General features: G+C 42.2%; 1 protein-coding gene across 7 annotated transcripts in view; it reads right to left on the bottom strand.

Moving 5' to 3' along the window:
- The window catches only part of OSBPL5 (oxysterol binding protein like 5), a 136,001-nt gene that overhangs the window by 9,816 nt on the left and 101,466 nt on the right, over positions 1–24,719 (bottom strand). For all 7 annotated transcript variants that reach the window (XM_061999490.1, XM_061999497.1, XM_061999493.1 and 4 more), the window contains exons 8-16: positions 18,166–18,337; positions 12,547–12,766; positions 9,262–9,446; positions 7,863–7,944; positions 7,146–7,244; positions 6,093–6,189; positions 4,911–5,009; positions 3,613–3,710; positions 764–853 (exon numbers count right to left, since the gene is read on the bottom strand). In XM_061999490.1, coding sequence (XP_061855474.1) covers positions 764–853; positions 3,613–3,710; positions 4,911–5,009; positions 6,093–6,189; positions 7,146–7,244; positions 7,863–7,944; positions 9,262–9,446; positions 12,547–12,766; positions 18,166–18,337 — 1,142 coding nt within the window. The remainder of the gene's footprint in view (positions 1–763; positions 854–3,612; positions 3,711–4,910; positions 5,010–6,092; positions 6,190–7,145; positions 7,245–7,862; positions 7,945–9,261; positions 9,447–12,546; positions 12,767–18,165; positions 18,338–24,719) is intronic.

Below are 24,719 nucleotides of genomic sequence, written 5' to 3'. Positions count from 1 at the left end.
AATGTACCTATGACAAATACCCAAGTGGCCAGCCCAAAGACAGGGCTCACTGCTTTTGTCTCAGTTACTAGGAGTTCCCATCTAGAACTATAGACTACATCCTTCACCATGCAACTTCATTCTTGCTGGATTTTGGCTTAAGGGTGCCTTGGAGTGACTCACTTGTGGCTACCAAGTGTGTGAAGGTGCTAGCTGCTCTGCTGACTGCTCTGAGCTGCCCGTACAGACATCTCTGTCCTTCACCTCACAAACAGAGCAATAATTGCCTTCTATCATAAAGGTTTGCTGTGAAATTCTTCCCTGATACTGCTGTCGCTGAGGGAGTATTGAGAACAAGAAGACAAAAAGAAGCCTCATGATTCTCACAATCACACCTGAGACACACTACGTCTCCTGCTGTCAGTGCTTGTCCTAGGCCTGAGACCCGAAACACAGAGCTGCTGCCTTTGCTGGGAATCCCCCTCACTGTTCCCAGCTTTGGCCCAGGCTCTGGGAGTGCAAGTATTACTCACTCTGCAGGTGGATGGCACTACAGAAGCGTAAATGATCATGAGAGGTGTGTCAGGAAAACTCTGTTGGCCACCACTCCTGGAGGCTGGCAAGGAGAGGTGGGACTTGGCCCCGTGGCCATGCTCCAGGGATGCCCATCCTCCCATGTGACTGCCTGCCACGCGCCCGTGCACTGCCAGCCACTGCCCTTAACCAGCCACTGCCCTTAGCCAGCCACTGCCCTTAGCCAGCCACTGCCCTTAGCCCATGTTACCCAGTGTCCAGTGAGACTCGCTAACACCTCTTCTCCTGATTTAATCTTCCCAGAGATTTGATTAATGCTTGCGCTGCCACCGAAGAAGGGCTGTCAGGAGAGAAGAGAAACACAAAATATGATCAGTCTAGTGGGAACTGGAAAGGAGTCAAACACTGTGATGCAGCAGGAGTGAAGGAAAGTGCAACTTGCTTGATTTCTCCCATTTCTAGGGAAAGGCAAGAAGAATTCTAACACAGATTTTGACTGCCTAGCATTATGCCCTCCTTCTTTTGTTTGCAATACTAAAATCACTGTAGGAGCTGCAGGAAGGGAAAGAAATCTTCAGGTGCATTAACACTTAGCAGAGCAAGGCCTCACCTTCACTGCAAACACATTTACTATCAGCTAGACATGGGGATAACTGTATGTAAGTCCTCCCCATTGCCCAGAATCATGTTACAGTTTGTACTCTTCTGCTCACAGCCTTGCCAAAGAAAAGGAGGAGCACTAATGCAGATGGTGACTTTTCCTGCTCATGGCTGAAGTGATGAGGCCTGAACAACAGGCCTCGAACCAAAGGTGACCTCTAGGTGAACCTCCCAATCAAATATTATATAAAATTAGTATCTGATCACTAGTGAAATACGTATGATCCTAAGTGAAAGATGTAGGTTAGACAGAACATATTTATTAGTGAAGATAGATGTTATGAGAATATACTCTTTTTCTTTGTTCAGTGATAGACTGACAAGGCCACAAAACCAGGTATCTGGCCTTGTGTGAAAATATGCAATCAAAGCCAAACGAAGAAAATTGCTTGGTTCCTCCCTGAGCCCTGGCCAGGCTTCAAGTGGCATTGCAATGGAGAGTAAAACCAGATGTTCACACATTTGAAGCTTTGTAAGCTTCTTTATTCAACAACATAAAAGCTGGACCCTCTTGCAGCAACTTTAGAGACCTCACCTACGAGTGGACACATTGTGCAGGAACCCCCAGTTGCTGGGACAGGTTCTCCAAATCCTCGCTGCCACCGGGGCTCGCCAGTGACTGCAGATCTGGTGATGTACCTTTCTCAATCACTACAGCTAACCTTATGTAGTATTGATTAGGTGCATTACCTTACTTATTCTCTCTGCTGCTCTAAATTAAACTTGTTGTATTATTTCTTTTGTTTTCTTATTGCTTTAAATGTAAGTAAAAGTCACTCTATTTCTTTTTAACTTGGTGTCTGTGTCCTTTGTGCTGACCCCGTCCATTAGCAAAACAAGGGGACAGCAGTGTGCCACTGCTGATGGCTGCATCTGTCTGAAGTCTCCAGTGTGAAGAAGCTCTTGTTAGAAGTAAACAAACAAAAAAAAAGGGTATTTCCAGAGTGATGGAAAAAAAAAATCTGAGAACAATGGAAAATTCCCCTCACCTCCTGCCTGCCAAGCACAGGAAACAGCTGTGATAGAGTGACCAGCTCTTCCATTTGTACCACACAATATTACTTCAGACATTTTAGCAGCTAATTCCTAGTAACATTTATGTGGAGAAATTGTTGTTTGGGTTTTTTTTTAAATAACAATATAAAACCAGATTTCCCACAATACCCACAGAAAAAGAAACCAAAAGGATTTCAAGGATCAATGTGTGCAATGCAGTAGAGAATTGGTTCATATCCAAATTAATAACAAAGTCATGGGGTTTACCTTCAACTTCTCACAGTTCTACTAAAAAGGTGGCTAAGAAATATTCAAAAGAGAGCATGTAATTAAGCCATAGGGACCTTTCTGAATCATCTTTGGGCTAAGTGTATTGTTTTCAAGACAGAAAAGAAGAGTCTGCATTTTTAAGCTCTAAAGTGTCTGTAGGTTTGAGACGGCACTGACCGAAGTAAGGGAAACGCTTCATTGGCCTCAGTACGTTATGTCAGGCCTGTGGGAAGAACAGGCTTTAAAGATAAGCACATACAAATGTCAAGGAAGTACATGGGGCAAAAGCTTCACTTGGAAGGGCAAATAAAAATGGAAAATTACTATTGTCTCTGGAAAAATGCAGTCTACAAAAGACTCCTCTAACTGCAGCAATTTCTCTCCTTTACATTCACTAAGGCTGCAACTCCAAAGTCCTGCAGCCTCTCAATTCTATGTCTTTCATTTTATGTCCAGGCAATAAATTGTTTCTTGGAACAAAAGAAAAATGGATGCTTCTTAAAAAGCAAATTAGCTGTCCAAGAAAAGCTACAGATCATCAATGTCCTACCCAAATTTTAAGACATGTAACTACAGGAATGCTCCAAGATGTCTCCATTTCATCTGCATACCATACGTTTGCATCACCAGGCTTTCTAAGGGAGGCAATAGTTACAAGGCAGTGACAGTGTGGCTCATCAGTGTGACAGCCACTCAAAACTACCTGCCTGAAAACGGGCTCTTACCCCACCATCAAGTCAAGGTCCTGTAGCCTCCAGAAACATGAGGTATTGTTCATTGTAATACCTGCAAGGTAAGAGCACATACGAGATGGCTCCTGCACAGCTACATTGAAGAGCTACATCCTGACTTTAAGTAGTTTGTAGACCTCGCTGTATTTTGCTAGCAAAAAACCCACACCAACCCATAATTGCACCTTCCTAAACAGAAGCCACACATTCAGAACAGAGTTTAGTCAGCAGCCAGCTGGCTGGCAGTGAACAGGTCACAGGTACAACTTGGGCCTCCTGTGTTCAAATGGAGTTGCAGTAGGCAAAGCTGCCTGCAGGACCACAGGCACCATGTGCTGCACACACTGCTGGTATCTAAACATCTGGTGTGTACAGCCCAGCCCTGCCTGCAGCAAGGGGTGAGCCTGGCACCCATCCCAACAGGAAGCATAGCACCTCTTACCTTTAGCTTGAACTCCAGTTCTACCCTGTGGTTGGTTTTCTCACAGTCAATGGTAACTTTCCCTCCAAGCTCCATTGTCATGGTACCATATAAAAGTCCTGAAAGGGAAAAAAAGAGATTCAAGAGAGGCCCCAGTGGAATCAATCTGCTTCCTCAACTCCAACTTGCTCTTCCTGATACACTGTGAAATACGTGGCTTGAAGCTTTGAAAAGACTAAATTTTCTGGGAAATGGCTCTTTACTATACGGACAAAGAATCCTCCCCTGAGTCCATATTTCCCATTTATTATACCAGCTAGGACACAGCTCACAGGTCTGACAGTGCAAGATGAGAGTGGGAAAGGCAAACTAAGGAATGCTGTGCCCAGCAACTTCATTCATACCAGTGCTTTAACAGACCCAGTCACTTCTTCCAGGGAAGATGGGGCAGAGAGGAGCTGTGATGGGATTCAGCAGTATCTGGGAGACCAGCAGTCATGCATGGAACTCCTTTTTACACATGCTTGCCATTTTCATTTACACAAAAAAGAAGAATTGACAAGAGAAAGATTTATGCACAGGAATAGTGCATAAAGCAGGTGTGATTTACACAAGTTTTGGGCAGCTAGACTCTCCATAAATATTCTCAGAGGTTAACATGCCAAAACAAAAAATATTCAAAAAATGAAACTGGATCAAACTGCTGCAGGACTGACTTTGTCACTGAGGTTAAAATGCCACAAACACTGAGCTCCTAAGAAGAAATGCAGGTACAGCCGTGACTTGGCCTCAGTGTGCACTCAGCTCAACAGATCAAAGCCACATAGTAACAGGTATTAGCCTCCCTGAGGCAGCTGATACACTGAGGAGTAGCATTGTTAGAGTAACAAAGAAATCAAAGGTCAGGAATCTCCTTTATTCTCAAAAAGCTAGAAAATATATGTAACAATTTCACTGTTGATACTAGAAAACCTCTTTATCCTCATAAGCAGCTCATAAATGTACTCTTAATTCTTTCCACCTTCACTTTATCTGCAGTGCATATATGCAGCTTTTTGTTTGTTTGTTTGTTTCTGAATAGTGTTAAAACTAACTTAGATGGTCTAATTCTGTCCTCAGCTCTGCACAGACATAAATCATCAAGACTCCAGTGAGGATTACCAGTCACTGCTGAGCACAAAGACTCAGGTGTGCAGCAACTGCTCTCTGGAGTGCCAGAGTATTTGAGTGGGAAGAAGAGAGACAGTGTGAAGTTAGTCAGTAAGGTGCCATTGCATTATTCTTTCTGTTTGCTTCCTATTTGAACAGTCTTAACTTACCTTTACAGTGGGCGTATGGCATAGTAATTATATACTCTTCTCCCCTGTTTAGAAACAAAAGCTTTGCTTTCCCATCCAAAAGTGCAGAAAGTGAGTTACCTAGAATTTAAAAGAACAAAGACATATATATTAAAAAAAAATGCATGTTATACTTGGTCACTCATCCTACTTTAGAAGAACATTTCCACTTAAATGTAGGTCACCATGGAAAGAAGAGATACGAAACACTAATAGTTCAGGACCCTGCAAATCATTTACTGTTGGAGGTAGGCAGTTCTAATAAACTGCTGTACAGCTCATAATTGCTCTGACATTTTGCCCTTGTTACAGAAAGGGCAGAAGATTAAAGAAGTCATTAGTGGGATGTAGAAAGCACTTCCAGTCACAGAATCACAGATTCTTAAGGGCTGGAAAAGACTTCGAAAGATCATCTAGTCCAACCCCACTCCCAGAGCAGGACCACCTAGAGTAGGTCACACAGGAACTCATTCAGGTGGATTTTGAATGTCTGCAGAGAAGGAGACTCAATGCTTAGAAGTTTTTCAGGTCCTTATGTTCTCACAAATTCTCTGGTTGAATATGATCCCAAATAGCAAATAAAACTGCCAGAAGAACAGTGATGAGTATTTACAAGCATTTCAGCAAATACATTTACCAAAGGCCAGTACTTTGTGTTTGTCTAAACAAAAAACTTATTTTGAATAGTAATGCTGTTTCAGAGCCTGCAGTTGTGCTGTCTCCATTAAGATGAGATATGTGGACATTCTGAAGCTCTAGGGTTCAGCTCTCAGAAATCTGGCAGTAAGACAAATGGAGACATTTATATTTGCAGAATTCAATTGGATGATCAGATAGCTATAAAATGACTCATCCGTGAGCATATGCAAAGTGGCCTGACAACCAGTTGCCCATAAAGTCTCCTGAACCTTTGCTTTTTGAAACCAGTTTTTTTAAAGCTCTCATTTTCCTGACTTTTTTTTTTTTTTCTTACATCAGTGTGATATCCCACTGAAATGGTGGAAATGGGGAAAAACCAGGAGAGCTGAGACAAGGAATCAGGATGTCCTGGTGGTAGAATTCTTAAGCATTCCTTTGTTCTTAACACCCTCAGGAATGACTGAAAAACAAACCCAAACCAATGCCGTGACATCATCAGATAGATGCCTCAGCTTAATGCCTTACCATAGAACTTGGACCTAGCTAGGATGCTGCCAGTAATGCAGAATCCATCCTTCCTATTGCTGACATGAAAAGCTGACACTGGTGGATGGTGGGAGACCTAGAAGAAAAGTAGACACAGGTAATTTATAGCAGCCTTTACAGGCTAAGCTGAGCAGTGGCTGCACACACAGCCTCACAGAGTGTTTTGTGTGCCCTCAGGAAAGTGCACGATGGAGGCCACAGGAATGAGCAGTCCTCTATGCCCCATCCACACCATCAACCTCAGTGTTACAGGTGGGAGTATTGTATGTGAGACCATTATATATAAGAACATTATACATGTAAACTTTCTCCCCTACCCCATATTTTCTTGCCCTTGTGAGTCTGAGATCACTTTAGGCTGATAGGTACACTGCCAGATTTTCAACACAACAAATGACAGTGCACAACTACTTGTCAGTATCTGAATAATCTCCATAAAATGGATGAGGTGGCTGAAATAAAATTTAACAAAATTAAAATCCTCTCATTAAACAGAAAAAAAAATGTATGTGAAACAGGGAGTGCCTGTAGCAAAGTCCATCTGGTCCTCAGATCCTGCTAGTAACACTGAATCTCAAACTGAGTTTTGTCAGGACAGCTTACTAGTGAGCTCATTTATCCCCAAAGACACGGAGGTAAGCCCTCAACTTACTCCTATTAAAATTATTATAGAATGTTTAAAAGTAAAGGAAGGTAGGATTTGATTATGTATTTTATGCCCCTTTTGACAGAGGCAACACAAATCGTGTTTTATTAACAATAAGAAAACAATAAGGCAGAATCTCTTGGAAAATGTCCTTTTGAAGAGGTAAACGTTCTATACGGGAGATCTACTTTTACAGTCTTGGGTGTCCACCAAAGCTCACATAGCCTCTGTAAAGCTAAAAAGAAAAAAGATCAGCAGCTGGTTTACCCCATGTCTCTCTCTGGATGTTTACACAATACTCCAAGTTCCTCTCCTGGGATGAGATAAGGAGCACACTCCTATGTTTGCTGTCTGCAATACCTGAGCATCCAAATAAGGCAGCTTACCTGTTCTGCTATGTAAAACGTGTGACTGTTCGTCTGAGGGTGAAACCAGCAACAACGAAACGTCTCTCCCAGAATAGGGTTGTATGGCTTTTTTATTCCCTGAAAAACAAAGTCATCAAAGCCTGCTACAAATGAAGATGTGCACTCAACCCTACAGAGATGGCCACAAAACATAGAATTTTCTGTCTGATGTTTTAAACGGAGTCAATCACAAGAATCCAAACTGAAGGGCTCGTTACATATGTCCTCCTAATCTAAATTTTTAATCTCAGCCATGGATTCATCTGTTATTCTCACCAACTAAAGCTTCAGCACTGCCTGATCAAAGAATTACAAGGTGATAAAACTTTATTATTTCTGCTACTACAAGCAGCAGTTGCACAGTGATGTGGAAGCATGTCACTGTGGTAATAGTAGGCCTGAAAAGAGAAAGGAGATCTGCTCTCAGCAAAGAGAAAAATCACGTATCTGAGGACATATTAATTGTTGATGACTAGTTCTAACTGCTAGCTGTCCAGTGCAAAGGCTCCAACATAGATCAACACTATTTAGCACTCAATAGCTACTGTGAAACCAAATGCAACTTCAGCTTTAAAAGTAATGGTCAGTATTCTGAACAGTAGAAGAGGTAAAGTGTCAAAGGAAAGGCAATAAATATACAACAACAGCAGAAGATTTCAATGCCCGTTACAACTCCAACTTTATGTATTCTTTTACCTTGGGCTTCTTATAGAAGCCAGATAGATACCACCTCAAAACTTGCTTCATTCGACTGTAGGGATCATCTTCAAGAACAGCCCTGCAGGACAGAACCAAAAATGCTCTTTATGCTGTTCACACAACACATCAAATATTTAATACCAGTACTATAAGATTAATTTAAATAGTATTTCCTCAGTACTAAATGGGAGTAACTTCTGTGCTGCTGCCAGTGAGAAAAGGTATCTGCCAGTAGAAACCATTATTTTTAGTAAGGTACATCATATGACAGACACAAAACTCCTTAAAAGTGGCATCCCTTGCCTTGCACTCCTGCAAAAATACATAATAAAATTTCTGGAGTGTATCAGGTTTGATTGGACATTGTATGTTGATGTAGGGTTGCCACTCACATTAGCATTGAGTTACAGCTAATAGCGCAGTGTAAGTCATAAAAACAATAATACCTATTACATCAAAATCAAAGACAATTCTTTTTTTCTCTTTATTTCTCTTTGTTTCTCTCCTCTTTACAACATCTTTAAAGCTGCTGTGCTGTACGGTCTCTTGCAGTACCTTGAGATTTCATTTCAGCACCTTGAGATCAACTTGGGTAAATTCTTGCAAAATCCATTTAGAAGGATCACCTGTACCACAAAGAGGTTTATTTAACAAAACCTCCAAACTGCTTGAAGTTATCTTAGATCTCAGCACTGAGCAGAATCATTTCCTTAACGTCAGATTATACAAATACCACAAACAATGCTTGAAAATACCATGACTCTAAAATTACTCAGAGGCAGTGGAACAAACGTGAGTAACTAGTGCTGCTACTTGAATATTGCACATACTGGTTTATAAAACACACCAGGCATATCTCATTGAGAAGGCTGGTCCTATCTGCAAATTGAACATTTTCTATTTTCTATTCTGCTGCTCCCAGCAGGTCTCTCTCATCAATGGTGTTAAAAGATGTTTCTTACTTCTTTATCAATCAACATAATTATCTTGCTTTTGGGGGCAGCAGTGCTTGACAATCCTGTAGGCTCTCTGTTTCGCCCACACACGAGTACGCCAGCAGGTGGCACAGCTCTGTTGTGAGATGCTCAAAGGCATGAACTCAACCCTCATCAGTTCCAGCCAATGCTGGCAAACATGTGCATGTGCAAAAGTGGTTTTGTCTGGAGCTTAACTGTTTTCCTTGCTACCTTGCCCCTCACTGGCAGCAGGCCATCTTTAAAAGGTCACTGCAGCTGGTGCTCAGCTTGATTTACACTGAATCCACCATCCTGGGTATTTCTTTGGGAGCCTTTCAGGCACCTCACCACACCCTAGTCTGCACCAAGCTAACTGTGGAACAGGATTCCACAGCTCTGAGAGAAGTGCCCATGTCGGACGTGCTCCACATGCTGCTTACTGGGAAAGCAGGTCCGCGTGGTAGTAGTAATCAGAGAGCTTGTTAAGGAAGGAGCGTGGCTCGAGGATGAAGGTGGGCAGCACCACCCGTGACAGGTCCATGCCAGGCCGCAGCTGTTTCAGCAGGATCCACATCAGGCTCTTGTTCTCCTCAGAGACAGTTTCTGTTTGAGATGATTCACCTGTCTATGATACGAAAAGGGAAGATCAGGACAGAAGCAGGAAAATCATTCCTTGCAGGTACATTGACCTGGAGGGTCCAAGCTCACCCAAGCATCCCTGGCTCTGGCACAAGCGTGAACACTCAGCTACATCACTGCAAAGAGACATCAGCTCTGTCTCAAGAGAAGTGAATCACCAAAGTGAGTGGTACAGAAAGCCCTGGGTGGCTGTGAGAGCTGGCACAAGGCAGAGAACACACCTATGCTGTGCCCCTTTCCCGAGCCACTGCCCCCACACACCTCATGACTGTGACAGGCCAATCTGGGCCAACATTAACCAAGCAGACTCTGCACTGCAGTCCCTCAGGAGGTGTGGACATGCCCAAGGCTGGTACAGCATCACCAGAGCCTGGTGGGATGCGTATCAGAAGCTCTTTCCAATCCCATTCTCAGCAAATGAGAGATTGTAAGATTTACTATTCCGTGTGTGGAAAACTTTAGGAGATAAATGAGTAATCAACAAAGAACAGAAGCGGTCCTCCAAGACCCAAATAAGACAAACTGGCAGTGTCAGTAGAGTAAAAGGCTCCACTATCAGGTAAAATTTGAGGGCTGCAGCACCTCCAAACACTGCTCCATGCCCTTTGGAGCACAAGTGCAAGTAACAGCAAAAAGCTTTGTTGTGGTTTCAGCTGTAACCGTACAGTTCTTTCGCACTCAGTGGGGCTACGAGAGGTTTAACACGAGGGAATGGGCATTTCAAATCACTGGAGAAAGAATCATAACCTAATAATGAAAAAAGAGTACTTAGGCTTCCTATTGGCTTTAGGGAAAAGATTTCTTCTGAGAACAAGGGCAAAGATCCACTTTTAGAATTTACTTTCTTAAATTGTGTCTGTGAGAGGACACATAACACGTCCCAAAAGGATTTGCTGATGGTATAAATCACTAAAAACTTATCTTCACCACCTGTACATTCTCAGCACCACCTTTTTGGCTCCCAATCAGCCCTTTTACTAGCCATGTAGAAACACAGGACGACCAGCTTGTAGGCTAAGGGGAATTTCAAACTGGGGAACAACAAAGCTCTTTTCACCTCATTGTTTCTCGTGACAGTCTGATGCAATGCACTGCCTCAGCCTCCAAGAAGAAATGAAAACCATTAAAGAATGTAACACCACAGCGTCACCTGGGGGTTACAATACTTATGGGTCTGTCAGAACTTTCCTTATTTATCCAGGTTCTCAAGTGTATGTGTATGGGCAATGTAAATTAATGCAACGTTGTAACTGCTGCACAAAGTGTTACTCAGAATGAATCACTGCAGAAGAGATGGATGAAAGAGAAAAAGGTGCAGGAGGATGAGAACAACTTCAAGTCATTTCTGTTTTGCCTAAAGTAAACCACCCTCAACAACCCTTTTCATAACTTGTTAAAACTAAAAGCTTGGAAGAAAAAGTGGCTTTGGTTATCAATCTACCTACCAAGGCAATGTCTTCTTTATATTCTAGGCCAACTTTAACAATCTCAAGATCTTCCTAATGCCATTCTCTGCCTTCACATTCCTACTGCAAACAAGGCAAAGCTGGAATGTCAAATACACAAGCACATGCCTTTCAAATGCATACAGATGTTCCTACAGATGTGCAGACCTTCTGCAGGAGCTTTAAGAGACAAGCTGAAAATTTAACAGTATCTGTGGCCTTTGTCCTGATAAATCTGACCTGTATGCAGAGAGAGGCAGCACTTCCAGTTTTAGGCAACAGTTGATGTTCTTTCTTGGCATGTGTTTACTTTCATGTATGTCCACTCATTGCTGATAGCAAACCATGTCACTGCATATAACCCACCTTTCCTTATGTGACCAAGGTGACAACAGTTCCATCTCTTGAACAATAACAGAAATCTAAAAAAACACCTAGTGGTCAAGGCTGCATGGCAATCCTTTTCGAAAATCCACTGGATGTTACCTCTCCCTGAGCAGTCACACTATGGATAGCCTTATTTTATGCTACACAATGTGTCACTCTGCAGCAGAAATCTAGTCCTTTCCATTTGGTTTGCATTGCATTTTTTAATTTTAATGTAAAACTGCAGAGATGTTTCACACCTACATCAGTGCTGCAGGTGACAGGACAAGAGGAAATGGCCTCAAGTTGCAGTAGGGAAAGTTTAGATTGGAGATTAGGAAGAAAGGGTTGTTAGACACCAGAACAGGCTGCCCAGGGAAATGGTGATGTCACCGTCCCTGGAGGTATTCAAAAGCCGTGTAACTGTGGCACTGAGGGACACCGTTGGTGGCCATGGCAGGGCTGAGTTAACAGTTGGCCTTAATTATCTTAAAGATCTTTTCCAACTGAAACGATTCTGTATTCTAAGAAAAGAATAGCTCTCGCAAACTGGTTTTCTTTGAAGCAGCAACAAGACTTCAGCTTCCTTGTTCAAAGCAAGAGGCAAGGGGATGCTCAGAGCCCTCCTGGCTCTGGAGCAGAGCTCCTCTGCTGCCCAACCAGACTGATTCTCACCCAACACACTTGGCTCCCCGAGCTCTCTAATGTCGCCTTGCTCAGAGGTGTCACAGTGACACCCAGCTAACAAAGGCTCTTATGTGGAACAGAAATGCGTCCTCCTGCTGTTAAAAGACATGAGAAATGGCTTTCCTACAAGAAACTGTCATTTAGGGATCAATCACAGGCTAAAATGCTTCATTAGGACACACAAAAAGGATGTTCCATGCATAATGAAAAAGAGAAAGTATCATATTCTGTAACATGCAAGGACTGAGCATCCTAATTGGCTAGGACATGCTCAGAATAATAATTCCTCTCCCACTGGCTCCCCAAAGCACTGTGCCAATGTTATGTGGCTCTAACACAGTAACTGGTTAAAGCAGTCACTGATGCTGGAAACAATCCAAAGCATAGTAGCAGAGATGATCTTCATAATGTATAATTATTAGAACACATGATAATTCAACATAATTTAGCAGAAAGCTGTGCATTGCTTTATCTGTAAAACATTGGAATACTAGAGCTCGACTGCCATGTATCTAAAAGGTTGAATGAAAAAAACTAGAGAGACATTTTAACAGAAACAGGCAGAGGTTAATTTTGTTTTTCTTTTACCTCCCCAAATTCCTCATAGATCTGTTCAATATAAGTGGTCCCTTTACTTCCTGGAGAGCCCTCTCCATGGACTTCTGACTGATCGCTCTCGCTTTCATTTGTCTTCCGGCTGTTCTCGTGCGTTTCGTTCTCCGATTCTTCCACGTTGTCTCTCTCAGACTTATCCGAAAAAGCATCATTTTCCAAATGGTGGTGGTTCTCCAAGGATGATTCATTCAAACTGCAACAGACAGTTCATTACTTGCTTCGATTTGATTTACAAAGCCAGATTACTTCAGGCCTTTTAGATAAGGTAAAAATACCTGCCAGCACTCAAAATAAGGTGTGCAGCCCAGGAGAGGACAAGACATTGATTTCCTGAATAGTAAGGTTTTTATCAAATAAACAGTGAAATATTTTTTATCAAAACTCTCCCCTCCAAACTGCTCTTTACAAAATGTGCCAGATAGCTCTGCTTACCTGCACTTATGCAGACATGCCGCTGGCTCCGAGGAAGCCCACATACTGGCTGCATACAGAGCACACACTAACAACTGCACGCGGCTGATTATAGAGAACTGGAGTGTCAATCAGGAGAGATTTTTCCCTTTACAGATCAGTGGATTGTAGCATATGGGAAAACCCTGACATTATGGGATGCATTTTCTTTTCAGTACTGCTGTTACCTTATTTCAACAGATACTGGTCCTAAGTACTAAGTACACTAGAAAAGGCAAATTTAAAAGTCAACAGAAGTAAGTATTTTCACACATCCACACCCCCCAAACTAACCTGGGGAATGTGCTTTCTCCAGATAATGCTGTGTGGAAGCACAGGCTAGACAATTACATGTAAGAAGAATATAACATCTTATTCTTATAAGAATAAGATTATAATAACGTCCAAGGGAAAGGGCAGATGATGTAACAAGCTTCATGCTCAGTGATCTAGGGTTTAGGGAATGAGGAGAAAGCCAAAATATCTATTTCAAGTAGCCTATAGCATCTCTATTTGTAAAAGCAGATGAAATTCATATGACAGATGGCAAACATGATTAGGTGGGCCAGAGGTCAGCTGTTGAAAAATATGTCTGGTTCTACAAGTGATATTTAGCAGGAGCTGCAGTTTTTCCTATTCATACATGTCTTTGAAGACACATCACCTCCTTCATGGCCTAGCCTAGATCTCAGGTGCTGACATTCTTAACTTGACCTTCCTCTAAAAATTTCTTGCCTAAGAATGCTGCTTTTGGCTGTGATAGAGTTAGTTATCTCCACATTAACCAGTATGAGGCTGTGTTTCGAATTTATGCAGCAAACAGCACAGGGGTGTTTTCATTACTGCTGAGCAGGCCTTTTCTGTCTCTCACCCCACCCCACCAGAGAGTGGGCTGGGAGGGCACAAGCACCTGGGAGGGCACACAGCCACAACAGCTGACCCCAACTGACCCAGAGAATATCCCAGAGTATATGACATCATGAACAGCATATAAAGCTGGGGGAAGGAGAAGGAGGAGGGAGGGGACCTTTGGAGTGATGGTGCTTGTCTTCCCAAGGCACTGGTACGCAGGATGCAGAACAGCTTTCCTGGGGATGGCTGAGCAGCTGCCTGACGATGGGAAGCTGGGAATGAATTACTTGTTTTGCTTGCCTTGTGTGCATGGCTTTGCTTTCCATATTAAACTGTCTTTATCTCAACCCGAGTTTTCACACTTTTACCCTTCCAATTCTCTCCCCATCCACCAGGTGAAAGTGAGTGAGGGGCTGAGTGGGGCTGCACTTAAATCACGACACCAAGTCCTCACAGAAAACTGCTCTTGGACAGAGCAATAAGAAAAGACTTCCAGTTATACAAGGAGTTTCAATGGATTTAAACAGGCTGTGGACCTTGAAGAGTTTTATTAGTTTCTAAAGTCTATCTCCCTCTCAAAGCAAGACTTCTCGGCAGCTGGCAATGTTCTGCCAAGCTTGAAGCCAAGCTTGAAGTGATGGGCATTTTCTCAGGACATTCTGAGCATGTTCCAATTTTGATTACAGATTAATGCTGAAAGTGCCCATCCCACCTTCTCCCTTTTTTAAAAACATAATTAAAGCCAGATTAAAAAAAGAGAAATGTATGAACACAGCACTAGCATCAGTTTTTCAGAACATCTCAACTTCCAACTATGTTCTGAGAGAAGCTCATGATTTTTAACACGCCAAGAAAGCCACTTTGTGACAGTTACAGCTCAGTTTCTAGAGTTCTTTTGAAATTGTTGTCAACAGCTTCCTGTGCCTTCAGAAAATCTTTCTTTTAAATCCATTTCTACCTATATGTATGCATGCATATATGTCTATGTGTGCATGTATAGAAACTGTAAAATAAAACTAGGAGACAGTCAATAACTAGTATACTCCAACATTAATTTGCTATAAGACACTACATATCTTCATCATTTTAATGACAGTCTGTTTGGTTTTTTTTAGCTAGGAACCAGCAAGTATAATGACTGATACACTGGAGGCATAGAGTATAGTATATGTATGAGTTTAAGATAATAAAGCTGAAGAAAAGGTGAGGAGAGATCTGTCTAGAGGGACTATCCCATGATTCTTCAAGCATAGATCCTTCTTGGATGGTAGGTTGAGGAAGTGATAAGTTACTAGTTGTTGATCCTTTAAATACCTAATTTATTTCTAATTTTCAATGATCAGCTAAATGTCTGCTCCTTTATCTCATCAAAGTTTTCTCCACGGGGTAAAAATGTTTGAAAGAATAGTTCATTACAAAGGTTAATGGCTCACGGCTAAGAGGTAGCACTTGTTTCTATTTCACATTTCTAAAAAAATCAAGTGTTTTTCACTGTCACCTGCCTCACATTTGGGAAATATTTGAGGTTTCAGATGAGTAAATGCATGTTTTCTTATTTTCCTCTGCTGCCTCCGTACCCCACTGTAAGGATTTCAGACTGTCAGGGAATTAAATTCACATGGAAATTGCACTAAACTGCACTGTCTACCCACCAGCCACAAACAAGGCAAGATTTAACACATCCAGAGCCAAGGAGCCACTCTGTGGAACTAAAGGGAAAACAGATGCTCCTCATTCTGAGGAATACATTTGAGATGTTGAAGTGGAGCCAGGTTCTTCTATTCCTTCAAATAGAATCACCACTGAACAGGTACGATATGCTAAAACCAAAAGCAACACCATGAGCTTCAACTAAAATCCGTGTAAAGGCTTCCCAGGGGCTTCCAATGGGATTTGGACCAGGCTTTAAAAGCTGGGAGGGAATGAATATGCCAGAAGTAAATACTGGATTTCCACCACTAACATGAATAGCTTGGCATTTTTCACAACTAATTTACTGTGACTGTTACTGAAGCTGTCTTTCACCAGTGCCTTATTCTCTGGGGGCATTCCTAGAAACTTCAGTCAGTGACCGGGACTTCTCCAAGGTTGATACCACTCCTCTACACAAAGCAATAAAAGCCTTTGGCTCTTGTCAAACATGAAAACCAGCCAGATTCCTGGGGTTGCTGGAGATAATATCTGGAAGTCATAAGAAATACAACTTGATATTAAAAAGAAGAGTGTCTGGTGCCCAAAAGGCCTCTTGTCTAAAATAATGGATTTATACGGTACTTTAGCCTTTGATTCTCTTGCAGACTTCTCTCCCTCTCATTTTTATGCACTACTACAGACATGGATTTTAAAATCACTGTACAATCTTGACTTCTTTCCCAGCAGGAAAGGAGCAAAGCAGCCAGCAGACAAACACAACTTTGGCTCAACAGAAGATTTGCCTTTGCCAGCTCACTTGGGTTTTGCTCTCCCTATAATATCCATCATCTCCCTTTTCTTTTTCTTTTCTTGACAGAGTCGTTTGGCTAATTTGAAGATAGAGTTAAATGTAATTAACTGTCCCCCTAACAACAGCATGCCAATTTAATTGGTAGGATTCCCCGTAGGGAAGGCATTTAATTAGAATTATTGAGTCCCTGTGAGGAAGCCACTGTTGGTGGCAAACCAAAACCCCTTTGCTCAGCAGTTGCAGAGTTTTGTTTTTTCATTCTTCCTTGTTTACATGTTCTTTACTCCTCCAGGGATGACAGTAAGTTGTTCCCCTGTCCTGCAACCATGAAACTGCCCAGGCCTTTAAGCCCTGGAGAAAGTCTAGGTACATATTAAACCCAGTGGCAGGACTCAGAAAGGAGAGTGTATTGGCCAGATGACTAGATGCTGAACACAGAGCTTGAACCGTGCTCAGCTAAACCTCTGAGCCAGTCAGAAAAAATCTGGTTCTAATTGTAAGTACCCTCTCCTCCCACACATGCCACACGTGCTACTGCTGAGCCCCATCATTTGAGAGGGCTTTTAATGTTAAATAACTAAGAGGTGAAAGAAAGGCCTCATTTAAGCACCATTTACGCATCATATTTTGAGGAAATACTTCAGTACAGTTTTAACTCTATCTTCTGCAGTTCCTTACAGAAGCCATGGGTCTGCCTGAATGTTTCCAGTGCCTTAGACTCCATTTTAACATTGGACTTCTGTACGTACATCCATTAGCTGAAAAACAAGTTCGCTGCATTCCTGGATTCATTATCACAGCATGAACAGTGCTAAGAGACTCTCTCTTAGGCAGAAAGAAATTCAAAAGTAAAGTATTATTGAAGAAGCCCAAGAACAATATAATCATTTGCACAAGGACTAGGGCACAAGCCCCGGTAACACTTCAGATGTTCCTTCCTTCTCACATTGCTCTTCAGTAAAGTCCTTCTTCCAACTTTAGTCAAAAACCCCAAAAGCAGGACTAGAGATCATATGCTGGGAACACCAGAGCCTTTCAGAGCAAAGGGTAGACCAAATAGCTGCCATCCTTTTGGTCCCATGGGGCAGGAGACACCTTAGCACTTAGACACCACATCTCCTGGTCCCATTCCAAGGGCCAAGTGTCTATACCAGAGGGATTTCTGAATTTGTCTATTTAGCTATAAGCAACAGATAAGGCCTGGCTTTCTTTAACGCTTAGAGAGCTTTGATGTGAGTTGTTCCCAAATGCCACAGTAATACCAGGGATAGCAGTAGAAAGAAGGCTGTGGGGACTTTTTGCCCTATGTAAAAATTTATCTGATGCATCAAGGAAGAAATTGGAAACCACATAAAACGCCTGCAGGGAAAGTAATTATAAAACTAAGGATGCAGTCTGTGCACTCTGCTGACACAGTATTTATTAGAAAGGAGAACACATTATTAAGAAATAGATCAGACTCTGAGCTCTATGTGCTAGCTGACAGATAGACTTTGTTAGGGATTGTGTCTCCGTAACTACAGGTCTACTCTAGTAGCTAGATTATGCAATCTTTACTCAATTTTTCACGCCAGCATCTCCAGACAGCATTTTGGCCCCACAAAGGGACAGAAAAAACTTTACGTACAGATGAATACAGCTGAAGTTCCCCCCTAGCCTGTGTGCTCAAGCATTAGGTGACAATAAATCTCAAATATCAGTGACTGATGCAGCAGAAGCACACACAGGTTGGTTTTATACTGGTTTCTTTAGCACACTGGCTAGATTATGCTAAAGCTAAAAGAATGATCAAGCGTGAGCCACACCAACACCCCTCTGTACATTAAGAAGTGAGAGCCCCATCTTACTGGAAGAACTCCTGGTCTGAGATAGTGCTTGGGTGCAAGAGGTGGTTGAGCCCCACATGTGTAGAATCACTGGAGCCGTTCATTTCTCCATCCTTCCCCTGCTTAGAGGCACTGAGCCGGAATAGGCTGGAGCAGCGCAGGGCAAGTTCCAAAGCGTCCAGCCAGCATCGGCCTGCGAAAACAAAAGGCATTGTTTAAGCACAGGACGCTAAACCAGACAATTCATGTATTGCTTCTCAAAAACTTCTTGACTGGGAGTAAAGCTCATTATAATTCAGGAAGTCACTGCATACAATAACCTACTTTTTGTATATATAATCCCTAGGTTATCTTGCCAGAAATGGTGTATTTTAGTGGCTATGTGAGTGATATATCTGTGTGGGTAATACAGTGGGAAGCTCACTCCAACTCCTCCTTCCCTAACTGTGTCTCTTCCTCTGATCTCCCACAACCTGTCCACATCCCTTTTTGCCCCTTTCTGATTTTGTAGAAGATGCAGGAAATGTGCACAGTTGTGGTGCTTTCAAAGCACCTAGCAGCTCAAATCTGCAAGTAATACACCCCAAACCATGGTCAGCATTTGGCATCCTCATCACACACGACACAACTGGCGGCGAGATACCAAGGCTCCTGCTCAGTAGGGTATCATGGAACTATCAGACAGCTCAAGGGTCCCACACAGGGCGTAGTGCTGCACTAACAATCCCTCCAAAGAAGAACCAGGATAACCAATACTTGACAGAGCGATTAAGATTAGAGAGAATTGCTTGTCCGTCTGTTTATTTTTCCTTTCTCTTATTTTTTTCCCATTTTCTCCATTCCTTTTCCCTGCCCATTCCATCAAATAATCTAATGGAAAACTAACAGAACATTAGTTTTTCTTATCTTGTGACAAAAAAAATCTCTACCTGAAGGGTCTACTCTGCAAATACCAGAAACTATAAGCATGGCAGAGAGATGAGAAAAACTGCAGTTCCTATGCACAGCCTTCCTGGATTTTCTTAAGGCCTGCATAGGTCCCACAGATAGGCAGCAAATGAAAAGCACAGGAATCCAAATTGACTCCTGGCTCCTTTTGCAACAATCCATACAAGACTAAAAAGCTGTGTGTTAGTGTTAAAGCCTATCCACCACAATGTGGGAGTCACTTTACTCTTGGAGCACCAGAGAAAACCTTCCTGCTGTAGTGCAGTCATTAATGAGGCCAGGACACCTGCAAATTGGCTGAATATTCAAGAATTGAAGTATCTAGGGAGTTATCTTCTAATTTCAAGCATGTAAAACAGAGCTCTTCATTATGCTCAGAATATATTTTGCAATAATTAGAAGCATGTTTGAGAGGCAGTGGAGAAAGCAAAAGGATTTTACCCTAGCAACAGCAAGTGCTACAAACAGGTTTTCCCTGGACCACATTCATTCCTAGGTCCCATTTGGAAACAGTTTCCATTCCATTCAGTTCTATCACACACTCAACACTGAGCATATGCAGAAATCTCACTGGGATCCTGCTGTTCTCTTGCACAGAATTCCCATCAACTTACAATGTGACTAAAATTTGGCTCTATAAGAAGAACAAGAGTTTGAAAAAAAATCCAGATCATATGTATATAAAGAAACATTTATAAATTTGAATAGCCTTCAGTGCTTGCTTTGATACAAAGCTGCTACCAGTAAAATAAAGAAAAAAACTCTGAAAACTTCGAAGAATTGCATTTGAACACTAAGTCACAAACATCACACAGCCCAGTCATTCTAATATCATCCCATTAATTCCTCAGTATCAGCTTACGATTCAGTAATAAAATCACACATAATGGTTAATAAAAGATTAGGAAGGTTGAAGGCTGTTGGAATTGATTCCACGCTATTTTGTATTTAACAAATACTCTTACATTAAGGCTTTACATGCAGAGATTTATTCGCTTCTCACCAAGTGGAGGATTTGCATGGATAACCCATTAGAGTTAATGGCTGTGCTGAGCAAGAATCCATTTCCCTCTACATATTCCCTCTTCCTCAAACCCATCAAGATGAAAACCTTTCAGGCTGTTTCATACAAAGGAGCATGCTCCCGGCTCAGGCTCACCTCCTCTGACTTTCCTCTCTCTCTATCTTTACTTCTCTTTTCCAGTTATGCAGAATGAGGACTGTGTGATTTGACATTTGGAAATGCTGCATATGTCAAGATATTTTTATATTCAATGGACTTGTAAAATCAGGTGCTTTGATAGGTAGCTTGATTTGAAGCAGCAGAAGCACTCTGGAGCAGTAATGGAGGTCAGCTCCTCAGCACCCTGCAGCATGCACATATAGACAGCAGCTCACAACACTTATTGCAATCAAATTGGTTACATTTCTGCTTGCAAACAGGAGTTGCAAGGGTCCCTCAAAAGTCCCCCTCAGCTCTCTCTGACTGTGCCCCCGCAACCCACCCCTCCCTGGGGCTGCCACCAGTGGAGGTCCCGCTGGCCATGAGCCCATGGGCTTCTCTTACCCACACTGCCACTGCCTCACATGTTCACCACTGCTAACAGAAGCATGCATGGCCTTTGGGGCCCACCAGAGGAAACTTACACGTAACATATCTAGTTTTTTTTAATCTCTTTTGGTAACTCCCTAGAAAGGATTATAACTAACTTGAATCTTTTTTTTTTGTAACCTTATTCAAGGAGCCTAAACTACTACCAATACTACTAAAAAAATCTAAAATATTCATTTTAACATACCAAGGTAGTCACAAAACTGTATAGCAGCTGACTGTGCATTAGCAGTCAGCATTGTTTGTGCTCTGCAGAACACAGAAACGGTATCACTGTATGCCCTTGTTTTAATTTCTAACAGAAATTTAATTCAAGGGATGCACGGGGTCCCCAAGATCAGAGATGGGCCTGCAGCCATCAGGTGGTGCTGTGCATCCAAACAAATAGGTGCCACAAAAGCAGACTTAAAGCACGGGACTTCCTCTGCAAATGAAAAGGTTACATCCTCTACAAGTCAATGGTGTGTTAATTGGAGCATAACACCATAAAATTATATGCTCTCAATTTCAGCGACTGCATACAAAATAACCTGCTTCCTTGTTACAGGCCTACATGAAATGTTTTTACTTGTGAGTGATCTTGCTATTGAGTAATATTCTTCTTTATTGTGAAAGTGATACAGAAATGCTAGCATTTGGATTACTTAATTGCTTACCTGACAAGTCTACTCACTCCCTCAGGAATGGCAGAATGGAAAAATACGTGGTCATATAATTAAAGGTTCTCATCTATAGTCACAGTAGTCTGCAAGAAGGCTTTATGGTTGCTTTATGCACCGCTTTTGGCTGTGATAGTTAATTATCTCCACATTAACCAGTATGAGGTTGTGTTTTGAATTTATGCAGCAAACAGTGTTGGTAACACAGCGGGGTTTTCTTTACTGCTTAGCAGGGCTCACACAGAGTCAAGGTCTTATCTGCCTCTCACCCCACCCCATCAGTAAGTGGGCCGGGGGGGCACAAGGATCTGGGAGGGGACATAGCCCCAATAGCTGACCCCAACTGACCCAGGGGATATCGCAGAGCATATGACATCATGCATAGCATATAAAGCTGGGGGAGGGAGAAGGAGGAGGGAGGGGACTTTTGGAGTGATGGTGTTTGCCTTCGTAAGGCAGGATGCAGCCCGGGGATGGCTGAGCAGCTGCCTGACGATGGGAAGTTGGGAATGTTATAGAAGGTATAAAATTCAAGTAATTTTATCGAATTTTTAAGTCAAATTCCTAAGTATGTCTCTGCTTATTTAACTTTTGCATAGGTAAGTTTTTCTTCCCCAGCAGATTTGCAACAGGAATGAATTCCTTGTTTTGCCTGGTTTGTGTGCACGGCTTTTGCTTCCCATTAAACTGCTTTTATCTTAACCCCTGAGTTCTCACACTTCTGATTCTCTCCCCCATCCCACTCTGGGGAAAGTGAGCAAGTTGCTGTGTGGGGCTTTATTGCCCTCCGAGCTTAAACCACGACACCTTAATCCTGACAGTTTCTGAGTGGTTGACTCAAGTCAGGTTTTTTTGTATGCAAGGTAATTAGATCAGAGAAGGATGAAAATGGATGCTCCTTCAGAGAGGATTGGCAGCCCAATATGATGCATATAAAGAAAGAAAAAAAGAGTTGAAAAGGAGTTACAGTAGTATCCTCTTAGCATTTGGTTTGAGGTTTTTAAAGCTGCAAGGTAAAACACTGCAATCAATTACCAGTTGTCATTTTCCAAAAATCATGGCTTAGAACAAGCATGTGCTTAAATTATGAAGGAAAATCCGAGACCATATTATCAGCCTACAGCAGAATCTCCCTATAGGCTTTTAAGGTCTTCTTATATCAAATGATACACTAATCTATCCACCACAATTACTACTTTTGGATAATTTCTGCAGAGTTCATGACTCAAAAACACCTGTGTTACCTCCTGTTTGGGAGCTGTTTGGGAGCTGTTTGGGAGCCCTTTCAAATGTTATTTTACACCTTGACCCTTTGTGCATAATATTTAGTACTTTGTCAGTGACTTCCAAGGACAGCCTGCAAATAACTCTGTCTCTCACCTGGGCTGCAGAGGGGGAAGGATGAAAGAGGGAGAGAGTCCATTTTTGCATAATGTTCCCATATATATCACAATCCACATAGGAGGGTTTACAAAACTCAGCAACAGAAATCCTTCATCCAAGCTAACAGAGTTCTCAGTGAGTGTAACACACAGAGAAACGACACTCCCTTCAGGGAAGATCCCCAACTCTGATGTGAAAAGTCAAGTCCAGCTAGATCACTCATACTGACAGCTGGCATAAGGAGGATATTTCCTGTCACCTATCTTTCAGTACCTGAACTGGTCAGGTGGGTGAGTTGCCCAGCTACCTTTGGCTCCTTCCAGGAACCCCAGGGAAAGGGTGTCTCTGACAAGGCTGTTCCTAAAGTGCCAAAGTGTCGATCCTTACAGAGTGTCAGTGCTAGCTTGTGTTACTGTTCACTTTTGTAGCAGCCTCTCTCCTTGCACCAATTGTTGGGTTTTATATCCACTCCCTGCATCACTTCAGCAAATGATGATCCCAGTATTTGGCATATGACAGATGTCCCTGGAAAGTGGGATGTCAGAGGAACACATCTGCACATCACTCAGCTATGCTCATCGCAAAAATCCCAGATGAAAGTGAAGTGTTTCCCCAGAGTAGGCCTGGGACCCTTTTTTCTCTGTTGTGTTTACTGTAAAATGATGGCAGTCATCAGGGACAATTTGAAAAATGAAACTCCTTGAAAAATCAGCTAAACACATCTGGGTTCCAAAGTTCCTTCCCTCTTAAAAGGTTTAGGAATAAAAAAAGTTAATAAAGGATGTGTGTTGTCTTGGCTTCACAGAACCAAAGCTATACATGCATCTCACATATGTTTTGAAACCTTTCACATGCTTTCTCGAGGTCTTTCAGCTCAGCAGGCTGGAAAAGAACCTTATGGGCCTTGGAGATGCCTCCTGCAGTACAGCTGTGCAAATGGGTCTCACTACAGCTGCTTGCAAGGTGCTTCCTGGGCCAGCAGCACTGTGGCACTGTGTGGTACCTGCAGGCCTCAAGGCCCGCAGGTGCAGGCGTCTGCTCACACCAACTCTTTTTTTTTTCCACAGACAAAAAGGAACTACTAAACCAAATGACAAAAACAATTTCTTCTCTCCCTTGGACAAAAACACATCCAAAACAACTGAAGGCTTTTTATGCTGCTAAGCTAGGCTCAGTTCAGGGAATAATTCAAGTCTACCTTCATCTTCAAACAGATCTAAAATTATAACAATATTCCACAGTAAAATAACAGGCAGTATTGAAAACACTAAGCTATTCAGCTCTGAAATTCTTTACAAATTGCCGTCATTCACCTACAACTCACAATTCGATGTGCTGAGTCTATCTGCCACATTTCGCAACAGCCCATCAGCAAGGAGCCAGCCAATGTTCTCTTGGCACTCATCAGTAACAAAAACCTGCTCGAGATGGAATCCCGTTGTTGCACATTGAAATCTCAGCCTGGGACTAGTTTTTTTCCATTGCACTCCTGTAGCTACAGAAGGGCTGGGATGAATCTCTTGCCAATTAAGACTTGAAAAGCCTCACACCTAATAACGATATATTCCTCCAGAGAGGCATCACTAAGGGAATATTATTCTTTTTGAATTATTAAAATCATCCAGCTTTTGGCCTTGTGCCTCACACTTACAAGACAGATGCTTTTAAACTCAGCTTGAAGTGTACTGTCACCTGGGAATGTTGCTCAAGTGCACACAAACCACAAATGATGAGGAAGAGACTGATTTTGTTTGGTCAGTGAACATTAAGGTCATTGTATTCAGCTGACTGCTTAGTTTGCTGTACCACTTGGGTGCCTGTATGCAGGATTTCTTACACTTTGTCTGTCAAGATGCAAGGATGCGATCTCTCAATTAGCTTCAAGTGCAATTCATATACTGAGCTAAATGAAGTCTGGTTGCAAATGCCTGGATTTTAAACTGCTGTGAAGACCTAAGGAATACGAAGAGCAG

This window comes from Colius striatus, chromosome 7 (assembly GCF_028858725.1).
Source record: "Colius striatus isolate bColStr4 chromosome 7, bColStr4.1.hap1, whole genome shotgun sequence".
Taxonomy (NCBI): domain Eukaryota; kingdom Metazoa; phylum Chordata; class Aves; order Coliiformes; family Coliidae; genus Colius; species Colius striatus.
Note: the sequence above shows the minus strand (reverse complement) of the source record. Positions and strands in the feature narration are given on the sequence as shown.